At 50.8% G+C, this 17,148-nt stretch overlaps 1 protein-coding gene across 1 annotated transcript in view; it reads left to right on the forward strand.

The window, feature by feature from the left end:
• The window catches only part of WDR70 (WD repeat domain 70), a 136,925-nt gene that overhangs the window by 94,481 nt on the left and 25,296 nt on the right, over window positions 1-17,148 (forward strand). The window contains exons 10-12 of the mRNA XM_060190966.1: window positions 10,398-10,497; window positions 12,172-12,256; window positions 13,892-14,030. Of these exons, the coding sequence (XP_060046949.1) occupies window positions 10,398-10,497; window positions 12,172-12,256; window positions 13,892-14,030 (324 nt within the window). The remainder of the gene's footprint in view (window positions 1-10,397; window positions 10,498-12,171; window positions 12,257-13,891; window positions 14,031-17,148) is intronic.

The following is a 17,148-nucleotide window of genomic DNA, read 5'->3' on the forward strand; positions in this document are numbered from 1 at the left end:
AAATAGTTCTCTAGAGAAAGAGAACTATTCCTTTAGTAGTAGTCTGTTGCTAGCTAAGTTGTTACAAGTCACTATAAACGAAATATCAACAAACATGCTCACTATTCTTCACCAGTTTTCTGTCTTCAGGAACTTACGGACAAAAATGTAGTTTGAGGTATTTCTTTGGCTCTGAATAAAGTAGCATTGTAAAGAAAGCTGAGCACACCTTTATAGTTCATGGATTTTTGAATAACAGTTAAAATAAATGTTTCTATTATTTTTTTTTAATATTTATTTTTCCTTTTTTTGCCCATTGTTCTTTACTGTGATTGTAGTACAGACTGGGCAGAGTGGGGGAAAGCAGTCTCTGGGAGCAGACACACAGGCTGAGGCTGAGAGTGTGGGCAGACAGTGACCATTGGCCTGCCCTGCCTACCTGGGGCAAAGGACACTCCTCTGAGGTGGTGGACGCCAGGCCAGGAAGCTGGTTTGGCATCAGACCATGGAGGAACAGAAATAGAAATAGCATTGTGCCTGGCTCTCTTTTGTTTTGAAAAGTCATTGAGGGAGAGGGAGAAGAGAGAGAGAGAGAGATCCACATGAGAGGGAGAAGTAAGAGAGAGATTGATATTTACATGAGAGGGAGAAGAGAGAGAGATCCATATGAGAGGGAGAAGAGAGAGAGAGATCAATATTCACACGAGAGGGAGAGGAACCAGCACCCACCCTCCTTTCTAGCAGCGCTGGCCGTCAGGCGGAGCCCCAGTGGTGAGCTCCGTCAGTTGGACTGTTTGACCACCTCTGCGCCTGGATTTAGGCCTCACCATCCACTTAATTACTTACCTGTTCAAGATGTATGCTTATGGAAAATGATAAAAAGCTTTAGGGTGACTTGATGGGAGTATCCAAAATGGTTGCAGTGAGAACAGGAGGCCGCTCTGTTCCTTGGTGGTTGTGACGGTTGGTTGGTACAAAGCCGGGAGCATCACTTCAGGGAGTGGGAGCCACCTACTGAGCCCAAACACGTCTTCTGACCTTTCTGATCCTTGTTGGACAGTACAGGACAGTGTAGGACAGGACAGCGTAGGACAGGACAGCACAGAACAGCATAGGACGGGGGGGAAAGGAGAGGGGGACCCAAGTTAAGGAAAATCCAAAAGAAAACACACGTCATAAATCTGAATGGGGAGCAACCTGCAACACTGGGGCTTTTAGCAAACTGGACCTAGAGTCCAGGTGAGCAGAGAAGTCATGTAAACAGGGCGGCCGCAGAGAGAGCACGGCTGGACAGTGGCCAGTCTGGACTCCACAAGTTATAGGACGCTTTGTGCTTCGGCCAAGGACGGTGTCTCCGAGCTCATCGGCTTCAACCTTTTCTTGCCCCCAGAGTTGAACTGGAGGTTGTGTAATGCAACTTTAACTTGGCAACACAATTCCAAAACTAACTTTCCCCCTTCTGAAAACATAGACTTTATTAGAGAAAATGGCTTCACAGCAACTAAAAAGGATGGTGTTAACATTCTGCTTCTTCTGAGCATGGCATTAGCTTACGTTTTCTGCAAGCAGGGATTCCAGTTTCACTCGATGAAGATATCGGTCACCTCTCCTGACTGCTCGGCGGCCCCAGGCAGTGTGTCAGGTTTGTACGGACAGAAGCACAGACCTGTGCTTAAGATTACCCTGCAGTCCACAGCCCGAGCTTGTCAGCACTTTTCCCTGCTAAAATGTTTCTATGTGTCCTACATTTTCTTTTTCTTTCTTTCTTTTTTTAAAAAGAATTTATTTACTTATTCATGAGAAAGATAGGCAGAGAGAGAGAAAGAACCAGACATCATTCTGGCACATGTGCTGCTGGGGATTGAACTCGGGACCTCATGGTTGAGAATCCAGTACTTTGTCCACTGCACTACCTCCCGGACCACGAAATGTCTTATATTTTCTTATTTCAACGTTTGTTAGTGATCCTCCTGATGTGACTCTTTAACTGAAAAATCATAAAAAATGAATGATGACTAATTTGAAACTATCGTGGGGAAACTTCAAAGTTAGCCGTCAAGCTCAAGCGGAAACCACTAAAGTCATGAGCCCCTAGGAGCAGACCTACATAGTCTTCCTAGCTCCCCTCGCCCTAAGATCCCAGTTCTCATCTGCTCTGCCCCTGCCTTTTGGTTCCTGTTCATTAAACATTTGTCCTCTGCACTAGGCACCTAACAGAATAAGATAACTGTCCTGTGCTGTGCTGTCCTGCGCTGTCCTGCGCTGTGCTGTCCTGTGCTGTCCTGCGCTGTGCTGTCCTGTCCTGTGCTGTGCTGTCCTGTGCTGTGCTGTCCTGTGCTGTGCTGTCCTGTCCTGTGCTGTCCTGTCCTGTGCTGTGCTGTCCTGTCCTGTCCTGGCCTGCGCTGTCCTGTGCTGTCCTGTCCTGTGCTGTCCTGTCCTGTGCTGTCCTGTCCTGTCCTGTGCTGTCCTGTGCTGTCCTGTCCTGTGCTGTCCTGTCCTGTCCTGTGCTGTCCTGTGCTGTGCTGTGCTGTGCTGTCCTGTGTGCTGTCCTGTCCTGGCCTGTGCTGTCCTGTCCTGTGCTGTCCTGTGTTGTCCTGTCCTATCCTGTGCTGTCCTGTGCTGTGCTGTCCTGTGCTGTGCTGTCCTGTCCTGTCCTGTGCTGTCCTGTGCTGTCCTGTCCTGTGCTGTCCTGTCCTGTCCTGTGCTGGCCTGTCCTGTGCTGTCCTGTGCTGTCCTGTCCTGTACTGTCCTGTCCTGTCCTGTCCTGTGCTGTCCTGTGCTGTCTGTCCTGGCCTGTCCTGTCCTGTCCTGTGCTGTCCTGGCCTGTGCTATCCTGTGCTGTCCTGTCCTGTGCTGTCCTGTCCTGTTCTGGCCTGTGCTGTCCTGTCCTGTGCTGTCCTGTCCTGTGCTGTCCTGTCCTGTGCTGTCCTGTCCTGTGCTGTCCTGTCCTGTTCTGGCCTGTGCTGTCCTGTCCTGTGCTGTCCTGTCCTGTGCTGTCCTGTCCTGTGCTGTCCTGTCCTGTGCTGTCCTGTCCTGTCCTGTGCTGTGCTGTCCTGTCCTGTCTTGTGCTGTGCTGTCCTGTCCTGTCCTGTCCTGTCCTGTCCTGTCCTGTCCTGTGCTGTCCTGTCCTGTCCTGTCCTTTCCTGTCCTGTCCTTGCTGTCCTGTCTTGTTCTATGCTGTCCTGTCTTTTCCTGTCCCGTGCTGCCCTGCCCTGCCCTGCCCTGCCCTGCCCTGCCCTGTCCTGTCCTGTCCTGTCCTTTTCAGGTATTTTTCTAAGGTGCCTGCTCTTCTCTGGCCCACTTTACAGCCTCCTACCCTCTAACTCCTGGCCTTTCCAGGGACGAAGCAGGAGAAGCCGGCTGGCTGAAGCCGCGTGTGTGTGAGTGCACCTCTGCTTCTGCCTCCCTGGCTCTCAGTCTCCTCTTGTCTCCAAGGAAGAAGCCTTTCATTTCTCTCCTGGCTGCGTGGGGATCCCCCCACCTGTGCTCCAGTGGTGCCTTCCCGAGGCCCGGCTTTGTCAGTCACTCTCTTTCTTTCCTGTGTCTTTATCCTCCTCATCCCAACTGGATCCTGGAAACTGTGCTCCGGCTTCTGCTCTTTAAATGATCTCGGATAAGCAGAGCCTCCTGGGGCTCCTTCCTGCATGCCAGCTTCTGCCCACGGTGACCTGAGATCAGCCCCGTCCTCTGCCCCGACCGCCAGACGCCCACCTCAGGCCAGCCCCTTCCGCTGCTCTCACAGCCTCTCCTCAGCCGGCGTCCGGCCCTCACCTGCTGCCACTGGGATGGTTGCAGGTCTTTGTCTCCCTGCCCTAGCCATTCATCCTCTCTCTCTCTCTCTCTCTCTCTCTCTCTCTCATCTCTATGTATTGGATAGAGAGCCAGAAATCAAGAAGGTAGCAGGAGATAGAGGAGACACACAGAGAGACCCCTGCGGCCCTGCTTCACCACCTGTGAAGCTCTCTCTCCCCCTGCAGGAGGGGGTGGGGCTCAAACCCGGGTCTTTGTGTGGATCTTCGTGCTTGGTACTATGTGCCCTTAACCGGGTGCGCCACCGCCCAGCCCCGCTTTCTGCTTTCTTACTTACTGGATAGAAACAGGGAGAGAGAGGGAGAGAGCATGGCCCCTGCGCCTCCGTCTCCATGTTGGTCAGCTTGCTGTGAAGCCAACACACCGGGGGTCGGCTCCCGATCTCTGGGTTCTCCCTTACACGTGCGGTCGTCCACTCCCGCAAACCCCAGACCTCTCAGATGAGGCCCGTGAAAGTGTGTTGTCTCTGACAGAACTGTCTCTCAGATGAGGCCCATGAAAGTGTGTTGTCTCTGACAGAACTGTCTCTCAGATGAGGCCCGTGAAAGTGTGTTGTCTCTGACAGAACTGTCTCTCAGATGAGGCCCATGAAAGTGTGTTGTCTCTGACAAAACTGTCTCTCAGATGAGGCCCGTGAAAGTGTGTCGTATCTGACAAAACTGTCTCTCAGATGAGGCCCGTGAAAGTGTCGTCTCTGACAGAACTGTCTCTCAGATGAGGCCTGTGAAAGTGTGTCGTCTCTGACAGAACTGTCTCTCAGATGAGGCCCGTGAAAGTGTCGTCTCTGACAAAACTGACCTCTCAGATGAGGCCCGTGAAAGCGTGTCGTCTCTGACAGAACTGTCTCTCAGATGAGGCCCGTGAAAGTGTGTCGTCTCTGACAGAACTGTCTCTCAGATGAGGCCCGTGAAAGTGTGTCGTCTCTGACAGAACTATCTCTCAGATGAGGCCCGTGAAAGTGTCGTCTCTGACAGAACTGTCTCTCAGATGAGGCCCGTGAAAGTGTGTCGTCTCTGACAAAACTGACCTCTCAGATGAGGCCCGTGAAAGCGTGTCGTCTCTGACAGAACTGTCTCTCAGATGAGGCCCGTGAAAGTGTCGTCTCTGACAGAACTGTCTCTCAGATGAGGCCCGTGAAAGTGTGTCGTCTCTGACAGAACTGTCTCTCAGATGAGGCCCGTGAAAGTGTGTCGTCTCTGACAGAACTGACCTCTCAGATGAGGCCCGTGAAAGTGTGTCGTCTCTGACAGAACTGTCTCTCAGATGAGGCCCGTGAAAGCGTGTCGTCTCTGACAGAACTGTCTCTCAGATGAGGCCCGTGAAAGCGTGTCGTCTCTGACAGAACTGACCTCTCAGATGAGGCCCGTGAAAGTGTGTCGTCTCTGACAGAACTGTCTCTCAGATGAGGCCCGTGAAAGCGTGTCGTCTCTGACAGAACTGTCTCTCAGATGAGGCCCGTGAAAGCGTGTCGTCTCTGACAGAACTGTCTCTCAGATGAGGCCCGTGAAAGCGTGTCGTCTCTGACAGAACTGTCTCTCAGATGAGGCCCGTGAAAGCGTGTCGTCTCTGACAGAACTGTCTCTCAGATGAGGCCCGTGAAAGCGTGTCGTCTCTGACAGAACTGTCTCTCAGATGAGGCCCGTGAAAGCGTGTCGTCTCTGACAGAACTGTCTCTCAGATGAGGCCCGTGAAAGCGTGTCGTCTCTGACAGAACTGTCTCTCAGATGAGGCCCGTGAAAGACTGACCTCTCAGATGAGGCCCGTGAAAGTGTCGTCTCTGACAAAACTGACCTCTCAGATGAGGCCCGTGAAAGCGTGTCGTCTCTGACAGAACTGTCTCTCAGATGAGGCCCGTGAAAGCGTGTCGTCTCTGACAGAACTGTCTCTCAGATGAGGCCCGTGAAAGCGTGTCGTCTCTGACAGAACTGTCTCTCAGATGAGGCCCGTGAAAGCGTGTCGTCTCTGACAGAACTGTCTCTCAGATGAGGCCCGTGAAAGCGTGTCGTCTCTGACAGAACTGTCTCTCAGATGAGGCCCGTGAAAGCGTGTCGTCTCTGACAGAAGTGTCTGCTTCCCTTTGGCGCCTGCAGCCCCCACTGGCCCGCTCCCAGCAGCTGGTCCCATCCGGGGCGCACGCAGGGCAGGGCGCGGGGAGTGCGGTGTGGGTGGCTGGCCGGGTCGCGTCTGCTGCGGGCACGGAGGTGGCAGGGCAGCAGGGTTGCCACAGAGACTCGGCCGACAGCACCTCACTCCGCTGCTGGCCAACGAGAACGAGGCCGTTTTCCCATTGTCGTTGGTGATGTTACTGGTTTGCTGCCGCTGAGTAGGACAGATGGAGAGAGGAGGGGAAGACGGAGACAGAGAGGAGGGGGAGAGAGAAGCACCTGCAGACCTGCCTCACCGCTTGTGAGGCGACCTCTGCAGGTGGGGACGGGGCTCGAACCGGGATCCTTGCGCTGGTCCCTGCATTTGGTGCTGCGGGCGCTGAGCCGGGCTCCGGACCTCAGCTTTGCGCCTCCTTCCCTGCTGGGCGGCCGGCCCGTCCCTGTCCCCGTCCCCGGAAGTCTCTCTGGGAGCGCCAAGGCTGCCCGCCCTGCAGTCGGGTGGCCCTGCTCGGGAAGGCCGCCTCCAAGGAAGCCGCGGAGACAGCTGCGCAGAGGGGCTGAGCCGGCAGGCGCCCGGCTGAGGGAAGGAAGCTCAGCTGCCAGGAATGCCGGGCGGCTGCTGTTCGAAGGGAAGGGGCGGGCGCCGCGGGCTTTCCCGACCGGCCAGGCCGCCCGGCCACCCGCTTCCGGTGCGACACGCGGCTCCCGGCTCCTCTCAGGCAGGGCCGAGGCGAGCACGGCGGCCGCCCAAGGCTATCCCTGCGCCCGAGAAGGGTGAGGAGGAAAGGGCCGGGCTGCCGCTGCCGCTGCCGCTGCCGCTTCAGGTGTGAGTGTCCCGACCGCTCGCTCGCGGTCACCGCGGGGCAGGGCCGGTGGGGCTCCGTCCAGGCCCTGCCTGGGGCTCGTCGGCGCCGCGCCCTGGACGACGAGTAGCCGTGAGCTGCCATAGCCGCCTCGCCGCCCCAGCCTAGCCGGTCGGGCTGCAGCCCTCAGCCCGGCTCTGCCACCCTGACCTCTCGCACGGGTGGCACCAGAGGCGCTCGGCCGGGATGGACGCAGGCGGGCCGCTCTGCGACTAGGCACGCTGACTGAAGAGAGGACAGGCGCACGGACACCAGGACTGGCAGCCTGGAAGCAAGTGGCAGTAGAAGCTGTGCTTGCCTGCTTGCTTTCTGTGAAATCCCAAGGAGTGCAAAAAATGTAAATGTGACTATAGGAGGAAACTTGTGCACTCACTGCCTGAGGACACAAGAGGACGCGGTCCCTCTAGGACTGCCACTGGAACAGGCCCCCCGTATTCCAGAGCAGGCTGGTGCGCACGCACACGTGTACACGCATGGAGCACGCATTTTATATGCGTGTGTGGAGAGGTGCAGGTGTTCTGCAGTTGAATCAGGGTTTGAGTCTGTCCTGAGGACCTAGGAGTCACATGATTTCAGGCAGGTCGCCTAGCTGCAGCTCTCTGTCTGTAAGACAGAGCCCTCCGCACCGCGGGAAGCTTGCTTGAAGGATGGGTGGACTCTGAATTCACGTTGTTCTGCTCCGAGGATGGGTGGACTCTGAATTCACGTTGTTCTGCTCCGAGGATGGGTGGACTCTGAATTCACGTTGTTCTGCTCCGAAGATGGGTGGACTCTGAATTCACGTTGTTCTGCTCCGAGGATGGATGGACTCTGAATTCACGTTGTTCTGCTCCGAGGATGGATGGACTCTGAATTCACGTTGTTCTGCTCCGAGGATGGGTGGACTCTGAATTCACGTTGTTCTGCTCCGAGGATGGGTGGACTCTGAATTCACGTTGTTCTGCTCCGAGGATGGGTGGACTCTGAATTCACGTTGTTCTGCTCCGAGGATGGGTGGACTCTGAATTCACGTTGTTCTGCTCCGAGGATGGGTGGACTCTGAATTCACGTTGTTCTGCTCCGAAGATGGGTGGACTCTGAATTCACGTTGTTCTGCTCCGAGGATGGATGGACTCTGAATTCACGTTGTTCTGCTCCGAGGATGGATGGACTCTGAATTCACGTTGTTCTGCTCCGAGGATGGGTGGACTCTGAATTCACGTTGTTCTGCTCTGAGGAGAAGCCGGCTGCCGTCACTGCTGGTACCATCATCACCGCCAAGCCTGTGTGCCTTGCCGAGATAATCACTGACTCATATACGTGTTTCAAGTTTAACGACGATGGCGAAAGGGGCCCTTCTCTTGCGAGCTTTGTTCTCTCTAGACCAGTGGTGAGCAGACCATCGGTCAAGTCTCAGCCGAGATCGCTTTTTATAAATAAAGATTTATTAGAACCCCACCCCTTGTCTAAGTATTACCTGTGTGCTTTCCTCCTGGAATCGCCGAAGCAAACAGTGCCTAAAAGATACCAGTTTTCAAAGTCTAAGATATTTTGTGAGCTATTTACTGTAGAGACAGAACAGCTGAGATGACGGGAAAGAGACAGAGGGAGAGACAGACGCCCGGAGCACTGCTTTACCACCTGCGAAGCTTTTCCCCACTGATGGGGCCTTGGGGGCTTGAACCACTGTCCTAGTGCATTATTATAACGCCTGTGCTTGACTAAGTACACCACTGCCTGGCCCCTTATTTCCCTTAGTCCTTTCTAGGGAAAACAAATGCACTGACCCTTGCTCTGGATTTGAATTTAATCAGTTGATTAAGGTCCGGGGGATGTCAGTTTCCTCCACGTCAGTTAAGTACGAACTGGGAAGGGCCAACAAAGCCGGACAAGCCCACAGACTGATCCTAGAAATACCGCAGGCGTTGGTTCATGCTAGAGCTGTTAGTTATGGGAGTCTGACTTGTAACAGACTGATGTCCACGGTGAATCTTCCAGACAAGGCCATGGCATGCAAATAAACTCGAGTTTCCCAGGCTTACTTGGAAGCCCCAGCCACCACCCCCAGCCCCCCTCCACCCTTGAATGTGCCGCTTCCACACAAAGCGTCCTATGGGGAAACTCTGCTCTGGGCTCTCTCCGCAGGAACTTTCTTCCCAAGTCATTTTTCTCGGTGATTTAGATGATACGCTCATTTAGAGACCTTCGCATCAGAGTGTGTGTTACCCATTTCCCTCAGGAAACTTTAGACTGCTTCACACACACTAGAAACTACGATGGTCCAATCAGAAAATGTCTCCCCCTTCAAATGATGGTCCGTGGAGTCTCTGAGTCCACAGTTTCACTTCATGTCTTGGAATCCCAAGGCCACAGACCCTCTCTTGGGCTTTCCAGTGTTTCTGCACCCGGACTCTGGAGCGTCAGCCCAGGCACCTCACTGGGCTGCCAACTGGTCTTAGCTGGGCTCACACGGGGAGAATGTGGAGGCGACTTGGTGCCTCGGCCACAAGGGGCCTGCTTCACAGACTGAAGTAAACACCTTGGCTTCCCAGTTGCTAGCACACGAGAGCCAGAAGGTTCCAGAGCGCCAGGCTGGCAGAATTCCTGCCTGTGACTCGCACGCCCGGGGCTGGGCTGTGGCTCCCAGCGGGTCACCAGGGCTCTGGGGGCCACGCGGTGGAGTCGCCTGCCTTGAGATGGCCGACAGGCACTCCGCTGCAGCACTGCCCAGTTATGAATGATGCCTGAACTGTCTCTTTGCTAAACACGGTTACAAAACAAAATTGTCAATAAAAAAAGGCCAAGTCATAGCTTTCTGAAATCATGGTGGTTGCAAGTGTGAGTCTGGGCCGTTAGTGCAGACTCACTCTCTCCCCCTCTTCTCTCAGTTTCTCTCTGTCCCTATCCAATAAATAAATAAAAATGAAGAAAAAGTTTTTTTAAAAAAAAGATTTAAAAAAGGATGCAAACAAAAAAATGTAACATTTAGAGTTGTTTTTTTTTTTCTGCCTCCAGGGTTACCGCTGGGGCTCGGCGCACTACAAACCCACTGCTGGGGAGGGAGGCTTTTTATTTTCTTTAAAAATAGGCACATTTCTCTTGTTGGGTAGAGACGAGAGAAATTGAGAAAGGAGGAGTTAGAGGCAGAGAGACCCCTGCAGCCCTGCTGCACCACTCGTGAAGCTTCCCCCTGCAGGTGGGGACCAGGGGCTTGAACCCGGGTCCTTGTGCACTGCAATGTGAGCGCTCAACCAGGTGCGCCACCGCCTGGCCCCTGTTTTTTCCATTCTGTTGCCCTTGTTGCTATAGTTGTTGTTGTTATTATTGTTGTTTTTGCTGTTGTTGTTGGATAGGACAGAGAGAAATGGAGAGAGGAGGGAGAGACAGAGAGACACCTGCAGACCTGCTTCACCACTTGTGAAGCGACCCCCACCCCTGCAGGTGGGGCAGGGTCCTTGTACCCGTCGGTCCTTGTACTTTGCGCCATGTGCACTCGACCATCTGTCCCCCACATTTAGAACTTCTCTTTCCCCACAGGCTACTGAAGTCCTGATGAAGCGAAATGAGAATTTGTCCAGTGGGTGTGTGTTTTCCCGGATGACAGTGGATTGTCCTACTGGATTCAGATGACGTAGTAACGCTTTGCTTCCTTTCCAAACAGGTCCATCCTAAATTCCACTACAGACAAGCTCACGGTGGCGGCACGGACACCTCCTGTGTGGCCTTCTCCTACGACGGTGCCGTCCTCGCGTCTCGCGGGGGTAAGTCGCACCCCCCTTCCTGGCGTACTTTGTGTGTCAAGTGGGCATGGTGCCTCCCAGCCTCCCAGCGCCGTGCTTTCTCGGCCGTCCCTTCACCAGCCTGACCTGCCGTTGGCTCCAGAGCCTCGGGGTGATGTTCTTCCCGCGTCCACTCCAGACCGTTCCGTAATTCTGTGTAGCATTTCAGACTCTTCTACAATGTCTGCGGCCAGCCAGGGGTTCTTTTCTTTAGTTCAAACCCAAATGCAGTTTTAAAAGATGACATACTCCTGGATGCTGCTACTTCCAGTGCTGATGGCTCAGTGTGGGGTTCTGAGCTATGTGTCTACACTCACACGGCTGAGTCAAGATCATTTCTTTCTTTCTTTCTTTCTTTCTTTCTTTCTTTCTTTCTTTCTTTCTTTCTTTCTTTTTTTTTGTAACTTTATTTATCTTCCCTTTTGTTGCCCTTGTTGTCTTTTTTTTTTAATTGTTGTTGTAGTTGTTGTCGTTGTTGTTGGACAGGACAGAGAGAAATGGAGAGAGGAGGGGAAGACAGAGAGGGGGAGAGAAAGACAGACACCTGCAGACCTGCTTCACCGCCTGGGAAGCGACTCCCCTGCAGGTGGGGAGCCGGGGTTCGAACCGGGATCCCCATGCCGGTCCTTGCGCTTAGCGCCACCTGCGCTTAACCCGCTGCGCTACCGCCCGGCTCCCTCTTTCTTTCTTTTTTATATTTATTCCCTTTTGTTGCCTTTTGTTGTTGTTGTAGTTATTATTACTGTTGTTATTGATGTCGTTGTTGGATAGCACAGAGAGAAATGGAGAGGGGAGGGGGAGAGAAAGGGTCCTTGTGCTTTGCGCCACGTGCGCTTAACCCACCGCGCTACCCTCCCCCCACTCCCCATACCTGTCTTTAAAGCTAAAGGCACGTGTCTGTCTCACAAAGCGGTCTGCATATGAGGAGGTCTGTCTGACGTGGCTTAGAGCGCAGGCCACATGCGGGGCCTTGAAGGAAGGGTGCTAGGGAGAAGAGGAAGGGGTTTCTGCAGAACTCGCCACATTGCACTTGGCATCGATCCCTTACTGAACCCGGGGCTGGAGGCAGCCGCTGGGGAGGAGAGGCTGCAGGAAACATCTCTGAAATGGGTTTTGGCTTCTGTTATGACCAGGAATCACTCAGGAGCCCCACAGAGCTATCTTCCCAAAGGAATCTTTAAAGACTAGCCGTGGAGCACAGAGTGATGGCTACAGGCTACACTGGAGGGAAGGGGAGTCCCACCCTCTCTCTGCAGCCCTGCCCACACTGCAGGAGCGAGCAAGCAGGGAGAGGGTTCTGTCGTGAACTGAGCTATTTTCAGGCCTCACGGCTGTGGAAATCATCTCTCCTCAAGGAGTCAGGTCACGCTTAGATACACCAGGAGCACCGCCCGCTCCGTCTAGAGTCGCCTCTCGGGTTTCCTGCTCAGCTGCAGATGCTGCAGGGTCTGAAAAGTGATTCGAGAAGACGGATCCCATGTCGTATAACTTTCTATGGCTCCCTGAGCAGCTAACAGAATAAAATGTGTTTAAAGCTGCATCTGGTTCCTTCTCATAGTTATTTATTAAGTTTAGCAAATTCTAAATTTGGAATCACTTGCTTTGCACAGTTCAGCTTCTTCCTTTTAAGATTTTTCTCTCTCCCTCCTCCGTTAGGTGATGATACATTAAAATTATGGGATATCCGACAGTTTAATAAGCCGCTTTTTTCGGCATCTGATCTTCCCAGCCTGTTCCCAATGTAAGTAGCATATTTTTAATATTAACAAACAATAAGAGAGAGCGGGCCAGGGGCCAGGGCGACGGGATAATGGTTCTGCAGGAAGCCTTTCACACCCGAATCTCCAGGTTCTCAGGTTCAATTCTGGGCGTGACCAGAGCTGAGGAGTGCCTTGGTTAAATGGGGTGGGGTGGGGTGAGAAAAGTAGGAAAGAAATTTTATTGTTGATTTATATCATGTGTTTTCGATTATTTACAGAGGTACAGAGTCATTGTTTCTCAAAGATTTATTTTCATTTTGTACATATTTGACAGGGATTTGACATTAAAATATGTGTTCATGTGTGTCTATTCGTATATACATATAAGGCACACACGTGTACATATGTCTTGGGATACTAAAATATTTTAAGGGTTGAAATAGTGCATAAACGATAGGTAGGCCTACATAGCTTGCCTTTTAAAATCTGAACCATCCCCAGTAAAGTTATAAATAAGTGATTCATGGATTTGAGCGCTCAAAGGACTGAAGCAGTTTTCCAGACTTAACGAAGTCTCATCACATGCCATTTCCTCTTACAATTAACCGAGAACTGATTGTGTTTTATTTATTTAGACTTTTGCTCAGATAGTTGAACGCTGAAGATCTAAAGATTCTTCTGAGGCAGTTGAGATGGTATTTGACCTCTGAGTTTCTGTGCTTTGTGCCAAAGCAAATTTTCTTTTTTGTTAGAATGAAATTCTCTACCTATATTAAGTAGTGACTGGCAAGGAGTGTCTGAAGGTCACATCCAGCTGAGGCAGCTGTGTGAGAGCACAGGCCACTGGCTGGCCACTTATCGGTCAGGAGAAGCACGATGAACCGCTGTGAAATCAGAGCTGCTGACACCTGCTGCAGGGAGTGAGCGGCTTCCTCAGACCCATGGGCTCGTAGCCTGTTCGTGGCCTGACAAAGTCTCGAGCACAGCCGCCCTCAGCTTCCCACACTGCAGCCTGCTGGCTTCTCATGAAGCCAGATTTGACAGGAGTCAGCTTATTTGGGGTTGTGATAAAAAATGATTCCAAGACTGGTCCAGATCACCACGGCTTAGACATCCGTCACACAGTATCTATTTGACGTCACCATCTGCATTAGCTCTTTTGCATACTCCTGTATTACAGATGCTATCGTATGTGGAAGCTAAAAGGAAAAGGAGCTAGGCTGGGGAGAGAGTTTTACAGACAAATGTCATACACTCTGTTAACAACTGTGCTGTAAACCATTGATCCCCCTGCCCCAGTAAGGGAGAATAAAATAAGAATGGAGCATGCAGGATACACACACACACACACACACACACACACACACACACACACACACTCACATACACACACACACACACTCACACACACACACACACTCACACTCACACACACACACTCAGTCTGGAGCCACATCCCAGTTGCACCACTCCTTTATGTGATGCTGATCAAGGTCTGTTTCACCTCCATCCAGCGCAGTAAAAATATCCCCTCACAGGGTCACCATGAAGTTTAAGAAGACTAGGCACTTAGATCACCTCTCTCACTGCACTATTGTGTGTGTTTTAGTGAACCCGCACACTGTTGCTGCACTGTGGTGGAGTCATGGCTCTGACTTGCAAACTCTTGTCTGCAGGACGGACTGCTGCTTCAGTCCAGATGACCAGCTTCTTGTCACCGGCACCTCTGTTCAGCGGGGACGCGGCAGTGGCAAGCTCGTTTTCTTTGAGCGCAGGACTTTCCAGCGAGTGTACGAGATAGACGTCACAGACGCGGTATGTGGAGAGCCTTTCTGGCCTTTAAATGAAGCAGGCGTGTCCCTCACCACCTTTTGTTTCTGCTTTTCTAAAGAGATACGTGTCGTGGCCTTTACAGTACAATGGCGGCTGCTTCTTTTTGTGCAGCACAGGAATTACTAGTCTGTCAAAGACGGGCTGACCCACCCTCTCTCTTCCCTGACCCAGTGTTGACAGTGTGTTCACATGTAAGTCAGAATCTCAATTCGGACTGCAATGTGTTCCCCTTGCCTGCAATGTGTTCCCCTTGCCAATATATCTGAAGAAGCAGAAACTGGTTGCTATGTAGCAGGTAGATTAGAAGTGAAAAGCTATGATGAAGAAAAGTGAAGAAGGGTTGTCATCGTCTCCCAAGCCTTGGAGACTGGTCCAGTTGTGTTCATCTCCTAAGTCTTGGAGACTGGTCCAGTTGTCATCGTCTCCCAAGCCTTGGAAACTGGTTCAGTTGTCATTGTCCCCCAAGCCTTGGAGACTGGTCCAGTTGTCATTGTCCCCCAAGCCTTGGAGACTGGTCCAGCTATCTTTGTCCCCCAAGCCTTGGAGACTGGTCCAGTTGTCATCATCCCCCAAGCCTTGGAGACTGGTCCCATTGTCATTGTCCCCCAACTCTTGGAGACTGGTCCAGTTGTCATCATCCCCCAAGCCTTGGAGACTGGTCCCGTTGTCATTGTCCCCCAAGCCTTGGAGACTGGTCCAGTTGTCATTGTCCCCCAACTCTTGGAGACTGGTCCAGTTGTCATTGTCCCCCAAGCCTTGGAGACTGGTCCAGTTGTCATTGTCCCCCAAGCCTTGGAGACTGGTCCAGTTGTGCTTGCCAGGGCTGTTACTGGGGTTATAGTCTGCCTCCATTGATTGTAGTTTCTATTTGGTTACTATTTTGGTTCTATTTGAAACTTTAAAACATTTCTGATTCAACTTTTACACCTTCAATCACCATTTAGTTTTCTTTGCAAATTTATATGAGCACTGAAGCAGCAGTACTCATTTGTTCATTCACTCACTCATGCCCTGACACTGGAGCCAAACACTACACAATAATAGTGACGTTCCTGGAGGAGAAGACCACTTCCTGTGCAGCCCTTTACAATATGTGTTATGATTCAGATGGTAGGCAGATTATTGTAATCTTGTGAGTATAAAGCAGGCCAGTCAGTGTCTGTGTGGATTTTCTTTGGCTTGTGGTCAGATCCTTTCCTTACACCCTGTGTTGCAGACAGCGCTCTTGTTGGTTTGCCTAGTTGTTGCAGGTCTGCCAACAGCGCAGACCTATTATGCATGTGAGTGACTCAGACAGTGGAACGACTGTTTTTAAATTACCGGTAAAATGCTCTTGCCTCTAATGTTCTAGTGTTCATATGGGCCTTCATTTGTAGGCTCTCAGTTTGAACTCATGGTTATATGGAGACAGTGGAATAACAGTCAGACTAGCTCTGGTTGCATTCTTAAGTTTTATAGACTTTAGTCTCATGACATAATTTGAAATGTGCCGGCACTAGTAACACATTTCTGGTTGTGTGCAGGAGCCAACTAAAACACTAAAATCAAAGAAAAACACTCTTGGGTCTTATCAACTGTAATCTCAGAAATTAGATTATTGTAATTGGTCCTTGATCTGTGTTCTGTCATACCTCCCAGCAGCCAGGCATTCCACTTCTGCTCTTGACGTTGTGCTCTTAAATCGTGATTGAAGGGGAAGCCAGGGATGTGCCAGTCTGAGTGCATCTGAAAGACAAGCAGGACTTGCAGGATCGCGCGCGTGTGCGCGCGGGTGGGCTGCACACGGTGTATTGGTGCCTTCTGTCCTGGCAGGGCCGGGGCAGGGGAGAGACGGAGACCAGAGCTCTGCTTACTCTGCCGTGACATCATGCCAGGGATTGAATTTGGGGTGTCTGGGACTCCGGGTGTGCAAGTTTGTTGACTTATATCCTCAAAACCCCATGTTTACTTTTGAGAGAAGCTTTTAGGTAAGAAGAAAACTCGCTTGAATTCCACTTTCTTCCTTGTCAGGTGTTCTCAAGGTCTTTCTACAGTCAGCGGAGGAACTCACAACTCTCTTGAATAGGGAGTGACAGGTGTTTAATTTTTAATGTGTCTTGCTCTGTGCCGTACATAACCATTTTGCGATTCTGCTAAAATTATTTTTAGACCCCAAAAGGATTTTGGTCTATACTCCCAGAGAGGGAGCAGCATTAAGGGGAAGGTGAGTTGAAGGCTCTGAGATCCGGTTCCATCCATCAGGACCCGGAGAGAGAAGAGAAAAAAGGAGAGACATTTGGAAGGAGTAGTAGGCATGTCTGTGACTTAAAATGGAAGAGAAGGCAACACCATAAAAAGATGGGAAAGAGATAGACAGATCGACAGTTATAGAAATAAGAGTCAACCCTTATCTATGACCTTGGGGAAATCACTGCCATTTCCAGTGGAGAGAATGGGGACAAAGACATCTGATGGTGGGAATGGTGGGGAGTTGTAGCCCCTTTTTTTGTAATTTTGTAGATCACTGATATAAATTTAAAAAAATATATTTTTAGATGTTTCCTTTACATTCCAACTGTTTTTTTCCAGTTGCAAGTTCATATGCATAGCTTCTCATTGAGGGTCCGGTTACTGTGATGTTTGCACAGACTTTAGAGCTCTGCTAAAATTATTTCTGCTGTCTCTTTGCATAGTCCAGTTGTGTTTCTTCAAGTTAAAACACATGATCTCATTTATTCTGTGATTTTATTTATCTGTTTCTTATTTAAGTGTGCACTTGGCCTACTTTCTCAGATAGATTCAACCTGAATTTACAACTTGAATCTCAAGTTTACAAAGTTAGCTTTATTTTTGTGTAAGATAGAACCCGTGATTTTTTTTATATATACTATGTAAAAAGATTCTGTTTCCTATTTTATGTGATTAAAAATTGTAGGAGAAAAAGAATGGGTAAAGTTTAACTGGGAGGTGACATCAGTTTATAAAATATTATGAATAATTTTAAAGATCCAGTTATTTTGGGAAATACTCTAAAATAACAGTTTAAACTATTTTTAGTGAAATACTCTGAAATAACAGTATAAACTATTTTGAGCTTCGTGATCTTTCATTTCCTTTTCTA

The sequence above is a fragment of the Erinaceus europaeus genome, chromosome 5 (assembly GCF_950295315.1).
Source record: "Erinaceus europaeus chromosome 5, mEriEur2.1, whole genome shotgun sequence".
In the NCBI taxonomy this organism is placed as follows: Eukaryota; Metazoa; Chordata; class Mammalia; order Eulipotyphla; family Erinaceidae; genus Erinaceus; species Erinaceus europaeus.